At 49.3% G+C, this 17067-nt stretch overlaps 2 protein-coding genes across 2 annotated transcripts; both read left to right on the top strand.

The window, feature by feature from the left end:
• Positions 1-105: 105 nt before the first annotated feature.
• On the top strand, positions 106-2942 carry ENTR1 (endosome associated trafficking regulator 1). Its single transcript, XM_058818435.1, has 7 exons — positions 106-251; positions 328-513; positions 948-1021; positions 1141-1252; positions 1767-1829; positions 2408-2535; positions 2807-2942. Exons 1-7 carry the CDS (start codon positions 123-125, stop codon positions 2898-2900), a joined length of 786 nt encoding a protein of 261 aa, XP_058674418.1. The 5' UTR covers positions 106-122; the 3' UTR covers positions 2901-2942.
• Positions 2943-3725: 783 nt separating this feature from the next.
• SNAPC4 (small nuclear RNA activating complex polypeptide 4) lies at positions 3726-16991 on the top strand. Its single transcript, XM_058818260.1, has 23 exons — positions 3726-3913; positions 4673-4719; positions 4982-5146; positions 5516-5641; positions 6312-6390; positions 6897-6978; positions 7496-7600; positions 8070-8142; positions 8405-8569; positions 8786-8933; positions 9197-9303; positions 9557-9651; positions 9784-9878; positions 10137-10222; positions 10672-11064; positions 11447-11536; positions 11764-11986; positions 12076-12146; positions 12484-12582; positions 12810-12837; positions 13265-15333; positions 15787-15914; positions 16548-16991. Exons 1-22 carry the CDS (start codon positions 3748-3750, stop codon positions 15901-15903), a joined length of 4629 nt encoding a protein of 1542 aa, XP_058674243.1. The 5' UTR covers positions 3726-3747; the 3' UTR covers positions 15904-15914; positions 16548-16991.
• The last annotated feature ends 76 nt before the right edge of the window (positions 16992-17067 follow it).

Raw genomic sequence — 17067 nt, 5'->3', positions numbered from 1 at the left:
AGCGTGGGGTCAGGGGGCGGGACCGCGGCAAGGGGGCGGGGCCGAGGGTGGGCGCGGCGGCGGAGCCCGCGCGCTCATTGGTCCGCTCCCAGTGGGAGGCCCCGCCCCGCCCTCAGGCGGCCATGGCGGCGCCGGCGCTGCCGGTGGCGGAGCCGCTGCCGGGGACCCCGGCCGAGCCCAACCCCTTCTCCTTCCGCGAGTTCGTCCGCTCCAAGGCCCGCGGCGGGGACGGCGCGGGCGCTGACACGCAGGTAAGGCCGTGCGCGGCAGCGCGGCCGGGATCCGCCCCGTCACGCCGCCCACCTCAGCCCGCTGTCCCCTCCGCAGGCGGCTTGGGCTGTGCCCCCGCTGCCCGCAGTGCCCGCAGAGTCGGGGGACGAGCAGGAGGACGAGGAGGAGGAGGAATGGAGCGAGAGCTACCGCCCGCTGGCCGTGGAGCAGGAACACCTGGGCAGCGCCGGAGCCGCGCCGGGGCCGGGCCGGGTTCCCCCCGGGCAGCCGAGCTACGAACAGGTGAGCGCCGCCCGACCCCGGTACCGCTCCGGGAGAGCGGCCCCGAGCCCGGCCTGGCACCGCCTGCCCCACCGAGAGCCGCTGGGGAACGGAATGAGCTCTGCAAATGCGCGCTCAGCAGGGCCAGGGCCGGCTCTTTCCCTGTCCTGCTGCCCCGCACATGACCCGGGGGATTTCCTCGTGCTCCTGCCCCTCGGGGCCGTGGTCATTTAGGATCGGGACATTAATTAGTCACCTTTACACTGTGGTTCAGTGCCACGTTCCTGTGCCCCGCAGTGGTTTCCTGATGGGTAAACTGAAGGTAAAATTCAGCTTGAATGTATTAGAAAGCACAGGGATTTCCAGTATTAAAGCTGAACATTCTGCTATTGATCTTGGATTGTTTTGTTGTGAAAATGCACCTCAGTCCTAATAAGATTTTTTTTTTTTTTTAGCTAAAAGAAGAGAATGCTTTCTTGAGAAGCAAGATCAAGAAGCTTCAGATTCTGTCTGAAACTCAAGCAGACAAGTATGTGAGAAGAAATCATTTTCCACAAAACCATGAGATTCTTGATCCCTTCCCAGAATTTCCCTCCTCAAGTATTTAATGATACAAGTGCTTACTGTGCCACCTCTTATTTTTTTAAGGATGAGGAAGCTTGAGAAGAAGCTAGAGGAAAACAAAATCAAAGAAGAGAAGGAAGCACAGGATTTGGAAGCAATGGTGCAGCACGTGGAGCAGAATCTGCAGCTGATGACTGTAAGTGTTGGCTTCAGGCTGAGCTCAGAAGTCAGGAAGAAATTCTGCCCTGTGAGGGTGGGGAGGTTCTGCAGATCCCAGAAAGGAGCAGTGAGGAGGGAGCTGTTCCTACATCCTAAAACATTCAGAACACAGTGTGGTGTAACACAAACCTATCCCTCCAAGTTCTGTGCTGGAATCACTCATTCCCCTGTGGCTCAAGCTGCCAGGGTTACTATTATTATTATTATTATTATTATTATTATTATTATTATTATTATTATTACTATTTTATTATTATTATTATTAATAATAATAATATATCTTTACTGTTATTTAATATTAATTTTAATAATAATTTTGATTATTATTATTAGCATAATCATATAATAATTTATTATATATAACAGCATTATATTTTATTATATATAATAATATACAATAGTATTAGGGCATTATTATTATTATTATTACTATTATTATTGTTGTTGTTGTTGTTGTTGTTATTATTTCAATAATCTCTGTTCTGTTGCAGAAAAGGGCTGCCAAGGCTGAGAACAGTGCTGCCAAACTGAGGCAGGAGAATGCACAGCTGCAGGTACACAGCAGCACTGCTGGGGCTGCAGGGACACCTCTCAGAGCTGAGCCAGTGCAAAGGATTTTGCAGGCTCTGAGGAAAATGCTGGGTGTGTTTTTAGGCTTGGGAGTTGTGTCCTGGCAGGGGCTGGGAGGGCCTGGATGGTGCAGTGGTGAGGAGCAATGGCCAGAAACTGAAATGAGGAAGAATTTCCTTCCATGGAGGGTGGCAGAGCCCTGGAGCAAACTGCCCAGGGAATTTGGGGAGTCTCCTTCTCTGGAGACATCCAAACCCACCTGGAAATGTTCCTGCCACCTGCTCCAGGTGACACTGCCTTGGCAGGGCTAGAGCTGGACACATCCAGAGCTCTTTCCAACCCTGATGATTCTGGGCAGACACTCCCTGCAGGCAGCTGGCGCTGGACTCCAGCCCTGTTTATTGCACTGTTTATTGCATTGTTTATTGCATTATTTATTGTATTCCCTCGTGTCAGTCAATGATTACATCCCAGCCCATCAGCTGCTGTGGGAATGCACCATTAGCTGCAGAGTATCTGCCGCGGTTCCGGGCTTGTTCCTCACGGATTCTGCCTCACGCAGGCGGAGCTGAGCAATTCCCGGCTGGAGCAGGAGGAGCTGCGGGCGGGGTTGGCCGCGGCCAAGCAGAACGCGGAGGCGGCGCTGCAGCAGCTGCTGCGGGTGACAGCCAGCTCCAGGGCATCCATCAGGTCAGCTGCGCTGGGACAGCCCCACCGACACACAGATAAACCTCCTCAGGGGTTTTTTGGGTTCAAATTCAGGGGTTTGTGTTCTGTGCCGCAGGAGCTGCTCTGTGTTCTTACCCACGATGTGTTTCCTCCAAGTGTAAACTTAAGTGGGAAGTGGGAGTTTCCAGTCCTGATAAAATGCTGCCTGATAAATCACAGAATGTGGGGAAACTCCCCCAAAGCTGCCTGGTTGCCTGTCCCCCACATGTAACCCTGCATCTCTCCCCCTCAGGCAGCTGCTGTCTGGAGCAGAATCCCTGCAGCTCGTGGCTGATCTCCTGAAATCCATAGACAGAATCTCGGAGGTGTCAGAGGATGGACACTGAGTGACTCACACAGCACGGAGCACTTTGTTTTCATACGGAAACCATTACTAAAAAATGATTTTTTTAATACTTGGCCTCATTTTGATGTGTCAAACTGCAGACCTGGCATCTCCATCCCCTCTTAAGAGATCCCTGAACCGGGAAGGGAGCAGCTCCCGCAAATCCCCGGGCGGCTTTGGCTGCGGCTCTCGCTGCCCTTCGGTGCTCGGAGGGCGAAAGCCCGGTGTCCGGTGCCATTGATGGCCGTGTCCCGGTGCTATTGAAGGCTGTGTAGCGGTGTCCCTGTGCTATTGAAGACCATGTCCCGGTACCGCTGAAGGCCGTGTCCCGGTACCATTGAAGGCCGTGCCGCAGTGTCCCGGTGTCATTAAAGGCCGTGTCTCGGTGCCATTGAAGGCCGTGCCGCGGTGTCCCGGTGTCATTAAAGGCCATGTCCCGGTACCATTAAAGGCCGTGCCATTGATGGCCATGTCCCGGTACCATTAAAGGGCGTGTCCCGGTGTTATTAAAGGCCGTGCCGCGGTGTCCCGGTGCCATTGATGGCCACGTCCCGGTACCATTTGAAGGCCGTGTCCCGGTACCATTTGAAGGCCGTGTCCCGGTGTTATTAAAGGCCGTGCCGCGGTGTCCCGGTGCCATTGATGGCCATGTCCCGGTACCATTTGAAGGCCGTGTCCCGGTCCCGTCCCGGGCCGATCTCTGCGGGTCCCGGGACCGCCCCCCGGCCGTGCACGTGCGCCAATCCCCGCCCCGATTGGCTGCGCCCCGTCACGTGCCGGGTCAGCTGACCCGCGCTCGCAGTAGCGATTGGCGGAGCGGGGGGCGGGCCGGGAGCGGCGCTGCCGCCATGTCCCGCGGGCCGGGCCCGGCCGGGCCCCTGCGCTCCCCTCAGGGCCTGGAGCTGGATGCGGAGCGGGAGAGGATCCGCCGCGAGATCGAGCAGCTGGAGCGCAGCCTGCAGCCCGGCGGGACCGGCATCCAGCTGGCCCTGTGCGACACCGCCCTCAGCTCCGGTACGGCTCCGGGGGTTCGGGGCGCTCCCCGCCGCTTTGCGCGTTCCCTCTGCAGCCAGAACCGGCGGCGGTGAAACGGCGGGGCCCAGGCGGCCTCACATAACGTTGTGAGCCGCGGCGTGCCCGGCGTGCCCAGCTCGCTGTGCAGAGCCCGAGCGGTCGGTGCCCGAGCGGCTGCACCCCCGGTCCTGCGGCTCCTGCGGCTCCGGGACCTCGCCCGCAGCCTGTACCACCCCCGGTGCTGCGGCTCCGGGACTCCTGTACCACCCCCGGTGCTGCGGCTCCGGGACTCCTGTGCCACCCCCGGTCCTGCCGAGCGCTGCCGGTACTAAGGCTGCGCTCTCTTGCCTCGGAGCTGTCCCTGGGCTCTCACCCGGTGCCTCTCATGTGCAGCGCCACCGTTCAGCTTTGCTGTGCTTACCGAGCTGTGTTTTTAGCTTCTCCAGAACAACAACAAACAAAAAAACCCCATAAATAGACTATAACTTGTGGCACTTGCTGCCATGATCTAGTTGAACAGTTAGAACATCGACTGGACTTGATGATCTTATAGGTCTCTTCCAGTCTTGAACTTCTGTGATTCTGTGATAACAACACACTTTTTACACCACAGCGTTGTCAGTAGCCAAACCCACTGATGGTCATGTCTGAGCTCTCTCTGCTGTTTTTTCCTCTGTGTTTTAATTGCAAAGATTTGGGTTTAAAACTTTTCTTTTATCCCACTGCAGTCAGCATTTTTGTGTTTTGTTTGTCTAACAGATGGTGATGATGAAGATGATGATGATGAAGATTCTTGTGCTGAAATGGTAATTGTTTTTTCTTTAAGTATGTATTTCCAGTTTTGAAGGGAAACCTCACCCTGCTCCGGGGAAATCCAGGCAGTGCCTTGTGCTCAGTAAAACCTGGATTTGGGTATTCCTGCCCAGGATTTGTTATCCAGGCTCAGAGGCCTCCCTGCAAACCCCTCAGGTGTGGGCACACAGCACTGAGGAAGGGCTGAGTTACAGCACTGCTTGTTACAGACCTGCTTTTGTGTCTTCTCTCCCTAAATGCCTTCTCTGCCTCCAGGAAGTGGAAGTGGAAGAAGACAGCAGTGATGATGATGATGATGATATTGAAAGCCTGCCCCAGGATCCAGAAACCTGCCTGCAGATGAACCATGTGTACCAGGATGTTATCAAGGAAAAGATTGAGGAGGTGGAGCTGCTCATTGCACAGAACAGAGCACAGCAGGTGAGCACAGCAGCAGGGAAATGCTCATTCCTGTGCTTTTCTGGGTTCCCATTTGCCTTCCTTCCTTCCCCTCAAGCCCAGGGCTGAGGTGGTTTATTTAACTGATGATTCCATGCTTTCTTACAATTAAAAAATGGGTATTTTACATGTTATATTTTAGCATGCTGGGGCAAGTTAGTATTTTATTAAGCTTGTAATCATCTGCACAGTGCAAACTGAGGAAGTTCCAAATGCTGCCTTTGACTCCTGCAGTGATTTTGAATCTGGTGCTGCTGGTTTGAGCCCTGGGGTGTTTGTGAGGGCTCAGCTCTCTGAAATCAGCACTTTGGGGGAGACACTGATGCTGTTCAATTCATTCTTGTGTTGCAGAAGGAAATCATGGATGAACGTGATGGTTCAAAAACAACCAAGGCAGGAGATGGCAGAAATCTCCCAGCAAATGTGTTTTTGGGTCATTTTATGAAGCCATACTTTAAGGATAAAACAACAGGAATTGTAAGTAAATAAAAGCAGCTTGCAGACTGGTGTGTGTTCAGTGATGGTTGTGCACTGGAATGTGTTTGAGCTGTTCTCATTTCAGGTGTGTGACTGACTGTCACTCCTCAGCCTGAAACCTTTCCCCTCTCACTTGTCACTCTCCCTCCTCTGGAAATGTTTGTTCAGCCCTGTGAGGTCTGAGGAGTGGAATTGCAGCCCCCAGGGGCTTGAATCTTGAATGTTCTTGGGTTTAACTTAACTTTATTGTCTTCATTTCCATGACCCAATTCCATGCTGCTCTTTAAAACCCTCACTGAAATCTGATCTGTTTGTCTGTGAAACTGCTCAGTTCCTGAGATTTTCTGTATTTTTTTATATTTCCTGGAACAATCAGTAGTACATTTTCATGTGTTTTTAAAAGGCCATCAGCAAAAGGAGATCTTGGCTTTTTATGGTAGCCAAGGTGTCAGCTATCATCATCCATATGTTAAGATATTCAAGCAATTACTGGTAATATTTCTGTTTAATTAAATGAAACCTCTGCAAAGGTAACTAAGCAGTGTGAGTGTGACAGTTTGCACAAGTCTGAGTTTCCAGTTATTGTTGTAGCAGTTCATGCTGGAGTTTTAAGAAGAAACAGTCATTTTGTCTGACTCTGAGTGTATCTAACCCTTCTAATCCTCCTCAGGGCCCTCCTCCCAATGAAGAGGCCAAGGAGAAGGCAGCTCAGGGCATCAAATCCTTTGAACAGCTGCATTCATCCAAGTGTAAGTAAGTCTGGCTGCTGTTCAGTGCTCTAGAAGAGCTGTAATATGTTTATATTTATGTAACAAATGTATATATTCATATTGTTTGTGTGTTCCTGTTTGCAGTTAAACATCAACACCTCTGCCTGACTCACAAAAAGTTGTTAGAAGGGAGTGGGGTACTCTGTAAATTATTTCAGTGAGTCATTAATGACTCCTTTTCCATTTGTTGTGCTGATCAGCTCCTGTGAGCACTCCTAAAGCAAGTAAGGTGCTGCAGGGTGCCCAGATGAGGGCAGTTCAGGGGACACCTGCACCTCCTGATGCTCACAGAGTGATTCCTTTCTTGGGGTCCCTTTGGGGGTCCCAGTAACACCGAGCCAGAGGCTGTGCCTGGCCCAGGTCTGGCACCACGTGGGTGATTTGTGCAGGGAGCTCTCACTGCAGAGCTGCAGGAATTCCCTGGAGCACTGGGTGTCTCCTGGCAGTGTTCTGCACTGATTCTGGCTGCTCTCTGTCTGCTTTAGGGAAAGCTGTAGAGAAGACTCTGCTGCAGAAATCCGTGGTGAGCGACCGCCTGCAGCACCTGCTCCAGCCAAAGCTGCTCAAGTGAGTTCTGCCCCAAATCCCCTCTGCTCCTGCTCAGAACACTGCAGGGCAAAGGAGAAGGGACATGTGCAGATTTCCCCTTCCTCCAGCAATTTCCTGTGTTAATTGCTTGTGTTTGTGGGATTTTACCATCTATTCTTCCTATTGGCACTGTGGTGTAACTTAAAATACTTTGTAGGGCTTGAAGCTGAAATTGTGATGTGAGACATAAAGATGTGGATTTCTGTGCTGGAACTGGCACAGTCTGTGTGGCTGTTGCAGCAACCATTGGTTCTCTGTGTAAACACCAAAATGATTTATCTGAAATCTGCTGTGGGTCAAGGTTTGCATTGAAGGGGCCGAAATATGGCAATGAGTGTGCCTTGTGGGAAACCCTGGGAGAACAGTTTGGTGTGGAAATAAACCTGAAGGGAGGAATGGAACTGATGGGGAAGGTGTCTCTGCTGTACATCTTCTGATGCCATTGACCCCATTCCCATCTGTCCTCTTAAGTAGTGATAAAAATGTCTTTGAACAGGTTGAGTTATTGGAATCAGAAACTGGAGAAAATCAAGACTGAAACGGAAAAAGAGACCTTGGAAAAGCAAATCAAAGACTTGGAGCAAGAAATAGAGGCAATTAAGTAAGAAGTCTTTCTATGTTCTTGGTGAAAAATGAAATGTCTTAGAGTTTAGCTCTCAAAGTTCCCTCCTTCTACTTCTGGATGCTCATTGGTGTTGGGTTGTAAAAAATCAGGTGCTGTTGTGGCTCTGCAGCTCTCTCATCTCCACTGTTCTTTACTAAGAAATGTGTTTGGGTCTTGATACACAAAGTGCCTGCACCCAGTGTAGAGGTGCTGCTTTAAATTGTTGTTCAGCAACAAAGGAGCAGAGCTCTGATTTTTCCATAGTTTTGAACTTTTTCTCATGAACTAGTATCAAGCAACATGTTTGGATATGGCATTAATTGTTTCTCCTGCTAACCTGAGTATTCTGTTTTTGTGGAAGTCAGGAACAGGTGGGAGGAAAGCGATGAGGCAGGATCAAGAAGACAAAGTGTTTCATTCACCATTTAATAAGATTTTTTCTTCCTTTTTGTACCTTCTCCTGTAGCCAACTCCCAGAAAGTGACTTAATAGGAAACAGATTTGATGAGCATGACTGGGACAAGATTTCAAACATCCATGTGAGTTGGGGGCTCAGCTGCTTTATTGCTTCTGATATCTGGGTCCTTCCTCTTGAGAATCCCTGATCTGGTTTGCATCCAGTGTTTCCATCTTGCATTTCTCCAAGCTGACTGTTAAATGATCTCAACTTGTTAAATTTGGTGATTTAATTCTGGAAAACTTGGCAGTAAGAAATACTTGGAATGCAAAATACTGATTTTCCTTTTGTCCAGGTGTCTTAATCCCAGCTATGAGACTAAACATATTTTTGTTGGTTTTTAGTTTGATGGACAACGCAGCTCAGAGGAACTGAGGAAGTTTTGGCAAAACTGGGAACATCCAAGCATCAACAAAGAGGAGTGGACTGAGGAGGAGCTGGACAGGCTGAAGCAGATTGCTGCTGAGCACAACTGCCTGGACTGGCAGAGCATTGCCCAGGAGCTGGGGGTAAGGTCTGAGCTGGCTACTGGGTTCACTCTGGCTTTACTTTGCCTCTTGTCAGATTTAAAAAACAATGTTAATACTAATTCAGTGTTAATTAATGCTTTGTGATGAGTGTCCAAGAACAGTACCAAAAAGGATTGGTGCTTTAGCTTTTCCCTCTTGCTTTTTGTTCTCATAAATAACTAATTGCTTGTTTCTCTCTGTTTTCCCTGTGTTAAGACAAACAGGACACCTTTCCAGTGCTTGCAGAAATACCAACTCTATAACAAAGATTTAAAAAGGAAAGAATGGACCAAGGAGGAGGATCAGATGCTTTTAGAGCTTGTTCAGGAGATGAGAGTGGGAAGCCATATCCCATACAAGAAAAGTAAGTGGCCCACAAGTGACAAACCCTTCATTCTCCCATTCTCTTTTCCTTGGTGATCTCTGCCTTTCCTGTTTCATTATATCAGCAAGAACTTCATATCTCTTGGAACCTTTATCCATACTGGAAATTTGGCTGAAACTGGCAGAGCACCATTTCTTAAGAGATTAAAGTGCTGCTTATGGCAATCACTACTTGCAACTGTTGTCCAGATAAAGGAAGAAGCATTAATTACAACAGATTTAAATAAACCTTTTAATTTCCAGTTGCATATTACATGGAAGGAAGAGATTCTGCTCAGCTGATTTACCGCTGGACAAAGAGTGTGGACCCCAGCTTGAAGAAGGGACCCTGGACACCAGAGGAAGATGCTGTAAGCAACATTCTCTGGGCCTGGAATTGCAGGGTGGGAATGTTGGAGTGCTGAGGTGTGGCATGGCTGTAAATCTGAGTTTGAGGAGTGTGAACCAGACCAAGGTGGGCACTCCACAGCTCAGGAGCGCTTAGAAGCTCCTAAACAGTTTTGTCCAGAGATTTGCACAGGAAACAAACAGAACTGCTGCTGTCTCAGGCCTGTTAGGGTTGATCCTGGTGAGGATTTCAGCTCTTGCTCTGCCTGCACACAGATGCTGATGGCTGCAGTTAAGAAGTACAAGGAGAAGGACTGGTACAAAATCCGGAGGGAAGTGCCGGGCAGGAGCGACGCCCAGTGCCGGGACCGGTGAGTTCAGGCCAGGGAACATTTTCCCTAAACAAGGGAAATGCTGGGTTTGTTCAGCCTTGGAGGGCAGGGAAAGTCTGATTTTTGCAAGCAGGATTGAATGATCCTGACTGTAATGTTTTCATTTGCAAGGTATTTAAAAGTATTGCACTGGGATGTAAAGAAAGGCAAGTGGAGCTTGGAGGAAGAGGAGCAGCTGATTGAACTGGTTCAAAAGCATGGCCTGGGTAGGTGTTTCTGTGGCTTAATCTTTAGAGGTGTCATTGAGGTTTTCTCTTCTTTCATTGTAAGCCCTGCAGGCTCTGCTTTGTACTGATGATTGCAACTTCTCTCTATTGTGTGCTGTGGGTATGAGATCCACTCATGCAGTAGCTCTGTCTCTTATTCAGAGAAATGTATAAAAGTGTGTAATGGCTGCATTGAAAGGCCTGTTGCTCAGTTTGTGGCACAAATAAAATGTTCTGCATCCTCTGCCTCCTTTTCAGGTCGCTGGAGTAAAATAGCCTCAGAGCTGCCCCATCGGACTGGTGCCCAGTGCCAGAGCAAGTGGACAGTCATGATTGGCTCTAAGGTATTGTGGGAGTCCTGCTGTCACAGCCCCATCTCTTCAATTAAGTTTCTCTAAACTAAAAGTGGAATCCTAAAAGTGAAATCAATAAAAAAATTGACATTGATTTCACACAATCAAGGGGTTTTTTTTGTGGATTTCACAGTTTAACTTTTCGGTGGGTAAAGCAGTGTTTGTTCTGAAGGGCTGAAGTTAATTTGCTGTATATTTATGTATTATCCAGAATTCCTCCCTGCCTTGAAATGCCTGTAAGAATGGGATATATGTAGGTTTTCATGTCTGTACCTCATAACTTGCCAGTTTTGATCCCAGGCACTCAAGAAATTCTGGCTGCTTAAAACCATATTAAAGATGGTTTTGTTTCCTTTGGAAAAGGAAATTTCCTGATTTGAGAGAGTTGCAAGCCAGGGGTGAACACTGACTAAAACTTGTGTGTGCTTGTTTTGATCAAGAGGAAAAGATCTGGGGCAACCAAACGGCGCCACGCTGAGGAGAGCTCCAGCCCCTCAGAGAGCAGCAGTGAGGAGGAGCTGGAGCTGGAGCACAGCTCAGAGGAGGAGAACGTGACCACAAGAAAGGAGAAGTTTGCAGTGCCCAGCATTGACCTGTGGATACCAACAGGGACAGACAAACAGGAGACAAGCAGAGAGAGAAACCAGATCCAATCCCTCCTCTCTGCTGCCAGGGCTGGCACAGGGAGCAGCTGCAGTGACGTTCCAAGGGCAGGGTGTGATGGAGACAGAGCTGCTGATAAATCATCTGAGCTGAACACTGTGCTCATGGGCATTGCAAATGCCTGCTCCACAGATGTGCTGGTGAGGAATCCAGCAGAAGTGATGGCCAAGGTGAGCTGGGATGGGGGCTTGGATCAGAAGTTGGAAGGGACGTGCAGCTGCTGCAGTAAGGGCAGGATGTGATGAGCAGATAACATCTTGCTGTTCATTCCCTTGTGGTGTAAAGTCAAAAAACGTGAAGATAATTACCCAGTAAATTCTGGTTTTTGGGTTTTTGGTAGATCCCTCACACAAAAGCTTCTGTGAAATAGGCATTTCACAGAAATGATGTTGTGATGATGCACACGGATTAAAAGGGAAGGTCTCCAGAGTTGATTTCATTTAGTAAGATACCTTCAACAGCAGCAATGTTGAGAACTTGTACCTGCTGTGCAGTGCCAATAATTTCCTTTGACTTTCCCTTCTGTACTTTCTTGTGTTCTTTCATCTTTAGGCTTCCCAATGTGGGAAACACGTGCTGCGGGTTAGCCTGGAGGAGGTGAGGACAATACTGAGGAACAACACGAGCTTCCAGAGGAAACTGGTGAGTGCCTCTTGTGTCTTGTCTGCTCTTGTGACCTGAGCACTTCCAGGCTGTGCTTAGTAGGAAATAATTTTTATATAATCACAGATATTGCACTGTAATTCCAAGAGGAAAAGCTCACAGTTTTTTGTCCTGACTGCCCTGTGAATTGTTTGCCCTGGGACTAATGGCAGAACCTTCCTAACGGGAACTCTTAATTGTGTATTTTTCATGCATGGCAATTAAAGATGCTGAGACCTGCCAGGCTTTTGGCCATGCCCCCTGGAGTGGGTGCAGCTGCGGGCCAGGATGCCCAGGAGCTGCCCAGGAGAGCCTGGCGCTGGAACAGGGAGCACTGGAGGAGGCTGAACCTGGACAGGAAGCTGCTGATGGCAGTGACCCCGTGGATGGGCAATGTGCTGCTGCCCCGCAGCCTGAGGGCTGGCACGATGGGTTTCTACCACACAAAAGGTACTGGGGGCCCATCCTACCTCTGTCCCTATTTTCTGATGTCTTCTGAGTGATTTCCCAGCTGATTTTGTTGTTGGATTTCTTCCCAGCTGCTGCTATTCATGACAAGGTTAAGTCAGTGAGTCTCAGCAGCACTCCCCTGTTTGCACTGCTCATTCAGGTAAGTTTTACTGTCTTAATAGCTTTACCTGCTTTCAAACAGAGGGAGTCTTTATTTTTCAGTATTTGAAGCTTAAATAGGTTTATCTTTGAGGTTTATCTTTGCTTCTTAAACAAATAATCTAATTTTTGGACTAATCTGCCCTCATGGTTTGCACATGAAGTTTCTTAAATAAGTCCTGCATCCAAAGTCTGGTCCTGCCAGGGCTTTTTCTGCAAGTGTAAAATATCCCCAGAATCTTGCATGTGGAGCATGTCCCATCTGTCTTGCTTTGTCACTGACCCCAGCAGTACATTTTTGTTCTCATTTGAATGTTAATGAAGCTCTCACCTTGCAGCTCCTCCAGATTGATACCAAGGGCTGTATGAGGATTATTAAGGAGAGGAACCTGAGGCACTTGGAGCTGCTTAAGGCTAATGCAAAGAGCCCTCAGCAGGTATTGTGGTTTTTAAGCTTTCCCCAATGAAATCTTGACTAAAATAAGCACTTTAATTGTGTGGCCACACAGTTTGTATGTGTGTTAGCAGTTTTGGTTCAGAGGCAGAATCAAATGCTGGCTCTATTTGTTCAGGAGGTGGCAGATGTGGGTTTGATTCACATCTGTGCTGTTTTAATCATCTTTAAATCTATCAGAAGTATAATTTAATATACTTTTTTTTACAGGCTTCCCAAAATACAGAGACTTCTTCAGGTATCTACCAGAACATTTATTTTTGTGATGTGCAAGAACTTTCCCATAATTCATCACTGTTACATTAATAACAAGTTTAACTGAAGGAGAGCTTTGGGGGACAAGCCTGCATTGTCATGCTCATTTTTGCTAGATCTTGGATCTTTAAGCATGTTCCCCTTTGGTAAGGACTGGAAAAAACCCTGGAGGGCTGGGGAACCATTGGCTCTGGACCAGTTCAGTGGGGTGTTAGGGTGCATTCCTGGCCCATCTCTGATTTCTGGGGGGCAGTTACCCCTTGTTCAGTTGTTGGGATGTGGCTTGATTAAATCAGGACTGTAATGTTGTAGGAATTCTCACAAACAGGAATTCTGCCACATTCCTTGATGTTTAATGAGAAATGGCTTTTAGAAATGCTGTTCATTCATTGTCATTTTATCCTCTGCAGGCAACTCATCCCAGGCTTGTTCTCAGAGGAATTCCCAACAGGGCATCCCCAAGAGTGCTGTCAGGAGATCTGCCCTGAGAGCACGGGCCAGCCCCACTGGAGCCTTGGAGAGCTGGGCCCCGGCTGTGCTGGGAGCTCCCCCAGCCCTGGGCCAAAGGCACAGGGTGAAAACTGTCTCAGAACTGCTGCAGGAGAAGCGTTGGAGGAGGCTCCAGGCCACGGCAGCCCTGCAGAGGACAGTGCTGGTTGCCCCACAGGTGCTGGTTTCAGGGCCTTTGATCATCCAGCACCCAGCACAGCAAATCATTCCCTGTGCACCTGCAGGGAGCTCACCTGCAGCTGCTGCTGGGACAGACAGCCAAGTACAGGGTTCAGCAGTGCCCACAAGGACTTCTGCTGCAGGTTCTGCTCCTGTGCCTCAAAACCATTCCTCTGCAGTGCCAGAAACTGGGGAGAGCCCTGGCTGCTCACAGGGCACAGATCTACAGTCAAGTAAGGAACTTCACAAAAAGGAAGCTCTGGGAAGCAGCCCTGAGGGAAGGGTTTCTCCAGCTGTGAGCCCAGCTGCAGCAGAGAAGGCCCCAGACCAGGGAGGGTGCAATGGTCAGGGCACAGCCAGCAGCTCAGCTTCAGCAGTGCTGCACAACCAGGCTTTTGTGCCTCACCAGATCACAGTGGTGGCTCTTGGCCTGGAGTCTGGCACCAGTAAATTGTCCCTTTCCACACCAGTCACCAGTGAGCTGGAGAGGAACAGGCCACAGCAGAGGCCAGTCAGCCTGCTGCCTGCTCTGGTCACTCCACAAGCTGCTTCTCCTGTGATTCCCAGCAGCATCCTGCCCTTCAAGTGGGTTGTGACCCCCCAGGGTCTGCTCCCCAGCACTGTGCAGACTGTGCTGGGTGTTCCCCAGGGAATGCCAGCTGCTCCTGGGGGAAGCCAGGCTCAGACAGCTGTGACTTCCAATGGCAGTGTCTCTGCTTTGGGAGGGACTCCTGTACCAGCTGAAGCAAATCCACCTCACCCCAGCAGTGCAGAGACAAAAGGACCAAGTTCCCAGCTGGCAGGAGTTCCTTTGGGAAAGGCAGCTGGCCAGTGCACACATCTCTTACCTGTGGCCCCAGTGAGTGCTGGATGCACCACAGACAGCGTTTCTGCTGTAACCCCTGCGTGTCCAGATGGCTCCTCCATGGCTCCAGACTCCTGTGCAGCTCCAGCTGCCAGCCCAGCCCTGTGGGCCATGCTGCTGCCCCAGCCACAGCCCCCTGCCAGCACTCAGGGCTCTGACTGCCAGCCCGTGCCCAGTCTCACCAGCTTAGGAAGGAGCAGTGGCTCCATCACACCAAACAGATCATTCTCCAAGGCAGGCAGCAGCAGGAGAAGGGCTGTGCACTGGCCAGGAGCTGCAGCTCCTCACAGCAGTGTCCCAGGGAGCTCTGCCTGCTCTGGTGCCCAGGCCCTGAGGAACAGACCCATTGCCTCCAAACCACCAAGCACTGACGTCCCCCCACAGCCAAGCACCTCCCATGCACAGAAGAATCTCCTTGACTTCAGCCTGATCTCCCTGGAGGACCAGGGGCTGGTGAAGGAGTGGCTGAGTGGGAAGCAAGGGGTTCAGGTGCCACCACTGCAGACCAGGCTGCCTTATCTGCCCCCTTTCCTCTGCAGCATAAAAACCCTCTCAAGGCTCCTGCTGCAGAAAGCAGCTCTGGAGGTGCAGGCAGCCTCTCTGCTGGCCTCTGAGGCCAGTGGGGATGGGGGCACTGGGGATCTCTTCCATGCTATTGGAGAACTGGTGCAGCAGAAACTGGGTGATAACCCTGCTTACCTCCTGCTGAAAGCCAGATTCCTGGCAGCCTTCACCCTCCCGGCTGTCCTGGCAACTCTGTCTCCTCCCAGAGTGACAACGACTGTGTCAGCTGGGAATCAGCTTGAGGAGAGTGATGAGGAGGAGTTGGAGAGTGAGAACCAAGTGTTGAAGGAAGAGAGCTGTGGGAAGGAATTAACAGGAGTACAGGAGGACTGGAGACTTGGGGATGAGCCTGGAGATGAAGATGCTGATTTACTAAATCAGGTAAAACAGATTCCAGGGGCAAAAAGCAGAAAATTACTGCCAGATGAACATTGCACTGGAATCCAGGGGGAAGCCCCCACTGTTATTAAGTGTAGCAGAAATTTGGTCTTTTTGAATAAACACAGTTCTGCAGCTGCTGAAAGGAAAAGCTCGGCAGCTCAGCTGAGAGGGTGAAATCCCATGGTTTATGTAGCACCTTACACTTGCCATGACAGTTCCCAGAAAAGTATCAAAGCTCCCTTCCCCTTTCTGTTTATAATCTGCTCTTGCCTTTTTGAAGTCAGGCCTTTGTTTTCACTCTGTGAACTGATGTTTTGTGCCTTCTCTGACACTGGCAATGGAATGTTGTCCCATGCATCATGAAAAATTGTTTTAGAAATGTTGCTGAGCTCCCTAAATCAGGAAGGTGTTTGTAATTCTCGTGGTGTTGATCATCTCCTGCTTCTCTTGCAGGACATGGGGGCTGAGGAGAGCCCTGCTCAGTCTGCCTTGGGTTCCTGCACTGCTGGGGCTGATGCCAGAGCTCCCCAGAGCAGAAGTGCTCGCTTCAAGAAGAGGAGGAGGACATGAGAAGGAGATGTGTCAGTAGCTCCTCAGTGGTTTGTACATCTTGCTGAGAAGCTGAACCACGTTTGTCTGTGGTTCAGCTCAGACAGTGACTCATGACCCCAGGAAAGGACTGAAATGATCTCTGCTCTTGTTCCCCAAGGACACAGAGGTCTGCAGTCACCACCAAGCACAGCCTAAGGCTGATAATATTTTGGGGAGAGGGAAAGTTGATGTCTCTACAATAAAATTATATATAAACTCATGAAATTCAAATATTTGGCAACCTTTTAGTTCATGCCCTGAACCCTACTTAGTATGCACCTAGTTGGTAGCACTCTACAGGCTTGACAGTGGAGTTTTTCCTTTATACTTCATTTTTGAGCAGCCTGGTGGGGTTTGGGGTTTATTTCCCCCATTTGGCTTCATTTCTGTGCAGTTATAACAGATTACCTTCTGCAGGGTACAAATGGGTGATGTCCTGATACCTGCTGAGGCTTTTGGTGCACTGGATGGAATGAACATGAGCAGTGTTTGATTCACATGGGTGTCAGATGAGACTGGTTGGAGATTTTTTTTTTCCTTGAAAATTCATTTTAGGAACTGCAAAAGGGCAAGTTCCCTGTAAAAATGTGTGACTGATAGGAGCTGTTTGTGCTTTGTTACAGGGGTCATGGAATAATCTTTGCACTGTTCACCTTTTCCACTTCCAGTGATGACTGGATGGACCTGGGGAAGAGGAAAATGCTGGATTGATTTTCCCATCCCTCAACAAAATCTGCATCTGTAGGCAAGGTTTAAAAATGATGGAAACTGGCTGGAGGGAAATCTTTCAGGCACAGACTCCTGCTCTTTCAAACTCCCACCTGCCATAGATTCTGAAGGGGAATATTGCAGGAAATGTGGGGAAACAAGCAGTGGTGGTTATTTATTTCCTTCTTGTGTTGTTTATGTGAATGCTTATCCATGTTCAGAATATGTTAATTGGGTGGTTTTTAGTGCTGTGACAGTGGCTTTGCTTGGTAACTGACTGAATACTGTGGAATAAGCAGCAGATTAATTTTGTATCAAAATGACTCTTAAGTATTTGTTGAAATACAGATGTTTTATTTTTCGCACTTAAAAATTACTGATGTATTCTGTCTGGTTTTTTTTTCCTGGTAAATAGTGCTTTTAATAATGTGTGTA

Source organism: Ammospiza caudacuta, chromosome 21 (genome assembly GCF_027887145.1).
Source record: "Ammospiza caudacuta isolate bAmmCau1 chromosome 21, bAmmCau1.pri, whole genome shotgun sequence".
Classification (NCBI taxonomy): domain Eukaryota; kingdom Metazoa; phylum Chordata; class Aves; order Passeriformes; family Passerellidae; genus Ammospiza; species Ammospiza caudacuta.
This window is presented reverse-complemented; position numbering and strand designations above follow the sequence as displayed.